This window comes from Ruditapes philippinarum, unplaced genomic scaffold (genome assembly GCF_026571515.1).
Source record: "Ruditapes philippinarum isolate M1 unplaced genomic scaffold, ASM2657151v2 ctg13258_1_1_1_1, whole genome shotgun sequence".
In the NCBI taxonomy this organism is placed as follows: Eukaryota; Metazoa; Mollusca; class Bivalvia; order Venerida; family Veneridae; genus Ruditapes; species Ruditapes philippinarum.
In genome coordinates this window covers 1,926-4,957 of record NW_026857857.1, presented here as the reverse complement: position 1 = coordinate 4,957, position 3,032 = coordinate 1,926, and the positions used below count along the sequence as shown (strand labels likewise).

General features: G+C 33.0%; 1 protein-coding gene across 1 annotated transcript; it reads right to left on the bottom strand.

The window, feature by feature from the left end:
* Window positions 1-331: 331 nt before the first annotated feature.
* Window positions 332-2,491, bottom strand: LOC132751260 (5-hydroxytryptamine receptor 4-like). Its single transcript, XM_060741414.1, has 2 exons — window positions 1,384-2,491; window positions 332-498 (listed from the first exon to the last, which is right to left on the bottom strand). The coding sequence occupies exon 1, from the start codon at window positions 2,405-2,407 to the stop codon at window positions 1,421-1,423; it is 987 nt and encodes a 328-aa protein (XP_060597397.1). The 5' UTR covers window positions 2,408-2,491; the 3' UTR covers window positions 332-498; window positions 1,384-1,420.
* Between the last annotated feature and the right edge of the window lie 541 nt (window positions 2,492-3,032).

The following is a 3,032-nucleotide window of genomic DNA, read 5'->3' as shown; positions in this document are numbered from 1 at the left end:
ATATTTCTTAATTTAAAAAGCATTAAAAAGTTTTTTTTTCTAGTTAAAAAATTTGCTAAATAGAATTTGTTTTTAAAAATTATATATATAAAATTTCAAAAACAGCGCTTTGCTGTTCATTTCTTTCCCAGGGGGTCCTATTCTTGGGGTTTGGCGCTCCCCTCGCCCCCCTATGGGCGCCGACTGAATGGATTTTTAGGCCTAGTAAAAATGGGAAAAATTGAGCTATCCCTGCTTCTCTGTCTTAAGCGGGTTTTTGCCCAAAAATTTTTGGGCTTTCGACCTCCGCCTTTTAGTCTTATTTCTTGCGCCAGATCCAAAATGAGGCTGACTCTGCTTCGTGTGCTTTGTTAGATATGGCTTACAATATTTTAATTTATGAATATTGTCTATCACAATGGACTCGTGTTGATCAATGACCTCATCTCATGGTAGTATTCCTTTCTACTTTAATGCGTGTAAATGGTTCCTTTTGTATCAATGGTAATAATGTACAGTCTGTAACAAAAAGTTAAAAATGTTTTGCATAAATCCTCAATGAATTGTATTTTAACAAAAAGATATTCAAACCGCATGAAACTTTACGGGCCTCAGACAAAGTATCAAGTATTGCATTGAAAAGCATTTGAGCCGCGTGTAGACAAAACCAACGTCATGCGTTTGCGACCAACATATATCCAGACCAGCCTGCGCCTCCGCGCAGTCTGATCAAGATCCATGCTGTTCGCTATCTGTTTCTCTAATTGTAATAGGGTTGGTAAACGAACAGCATAGATCCTGATGAGACTGCGCGGACGCGCAGACTGGTCTCGATCTCTGCTGGTCGCATACGCACTATGTTGGTTTTGTCAAAGCCCGGCTCATTTATGTATTAGACAAAACTGTATATGTCTTGTATTCTACAAAGACGCTTTATGTCGATTCCGACAGATTAAGAATTTTATCTTTTTATATGCAAGACTTTGGCAGGGATTTGGTGTGAAATGCATCAAACAAATTGTGAAATCGTAATTGTAAATTCAGTTGTTAAGCAACAATATATCAATGTTTAAATTCATATATACTTTATTATATCAAAAAGTATTTAACGATTGGTAGTACAAAATAATGCTTTCTTGTAAAGAATTATTATAATGTATATACTTTAGTTGAGTTTGACATACTCAAGAGAAAAATTACGTTTATCAAGTAAAATGATTATTTAAGCAACCTTTTTGTCTTAACATGAAAAAGCGTATTGCAAACTAAGTATTAAAAAAATGCAAATAATTATAAAGGATGGCCCTTGCACAAAATAAAACATGCATTTCATATTAGTTGTATTACCTTTTTTATTACAGTAATAAATCAAAATTCACACATAACATAGTAACATATACGTACATCTATTGAAATTTACTGTACTATTTAAACTGGTATTTCAGCTTTTTCCAATACATGATTTACCCTCAAGGAGAAGATAAAGTAACGGATTCATCGCTGAATTACAATATCCTAACCACAGTACAATGAATTCAAGTGTGAATGGAACTTTGTATCTGATAAATCCAGATATAACATTGACTATAAAAAATGGCAACCAACACAGAAAGAAACAACCAGTAAGAACAGCAATTGTCCTTGCAACGCGCATGCTCTGAGACTCCCTTCCTGTTCGAATCATTTTACGTATCTTTATTCCAAGTATATTCCTTCGGTATTGACTTTGAAACCTTACATGTTTAAAAACACGAATATTGAAACAAATAATTAGCACACCTGGCAAGAAAAATGATATCACAGAAGTAATGAGGGCATAGTAAACACCAAACACATGTACACATGAATTTGCAGAAGAATAAATACAATTTAATACAATATAATCAATTCCTGATTCGTGGTATCCGGGTAGAATGATTCCAAATGACATAATTGTCACTAGTATCCAGTTAAGACAGAAAAATATTTTCATTGATTTTTTATTACATTTTATTCCATAAGACAATGTCTTGCAAAGCGCTATATAACGATCGTATGTTAGGATGCCAAGATGTAAAATAGAAGATGTAGACAGCATGACGTCCATACTGTTAAACAAAGCACATGTTTTAGTACCGAATAAATGCCGTAAGTCATAGAACCCGTCCGCGATATTGAACGGCATTATAATCAGTCCAACACCTAAATCCACTGATGCCAGAGATGTCAGAAAAAAACGAGTGAATAGTTTATGTTTTGGATTCAAGTTTATTTTAACGATGAGAGTTATATTTAAAGCAATTGTTAATGCCATGACAATCATAAGAAATCCGTAAATAAGGACCTTTGAAGTTTCAGTAAGGTCTGGAGCACTATAATCCAAACAAATATCAGTCTGAGTTTTATTGGCAACATTTGAGATGTTTGACTTTGATACCATCCTCTCCATATATGAAACATTCGAAAGCTTTTACTGTGAACCGAAATTAATTAAAAAAAATCTATATCAAATGAAGAAGGCAACAGTTCAAATTTTGCCGTTTCAAGCTTGCTTTAATATTTTGTTATTTCTTTTTCTAAACACTACTCTGAGTTAAGTAAATATTTCCTGGAATTAAATTCTTTCACTACTCAGAATCCTCCAACCCAGATGTCTGAATACTACAACAATCAAAAGTGTTATACTAAACAAATGTTGGCGAACGCCACACACGCTAGTGAACACCGCTGCAAAACAAATAATACAAGGTGCTAGTGAAGCGTCCCAAACAAGTCTAGGTATATGCTTACAGCCAATGAAAGTAGAGAACAAATTTGTTATGCGGCATTGCTTCTTACGATATTCTTATATTGAAATGATTATAAGAAAAATATTCTGTAATATATTTATGAAATATTATGCAATTCAATTACGAAATAATATGATACAAATAAGATACTATCTACCTGCTTGAAAAATGAATAACATATAAAACAACGGTCACAAAAATTATTAAGTCTACAATCTGTGCAAATCTATTAATAATGAAGTTATTTTATCAACAAAATTTGTGTGAATAAATACGAAACAGTTA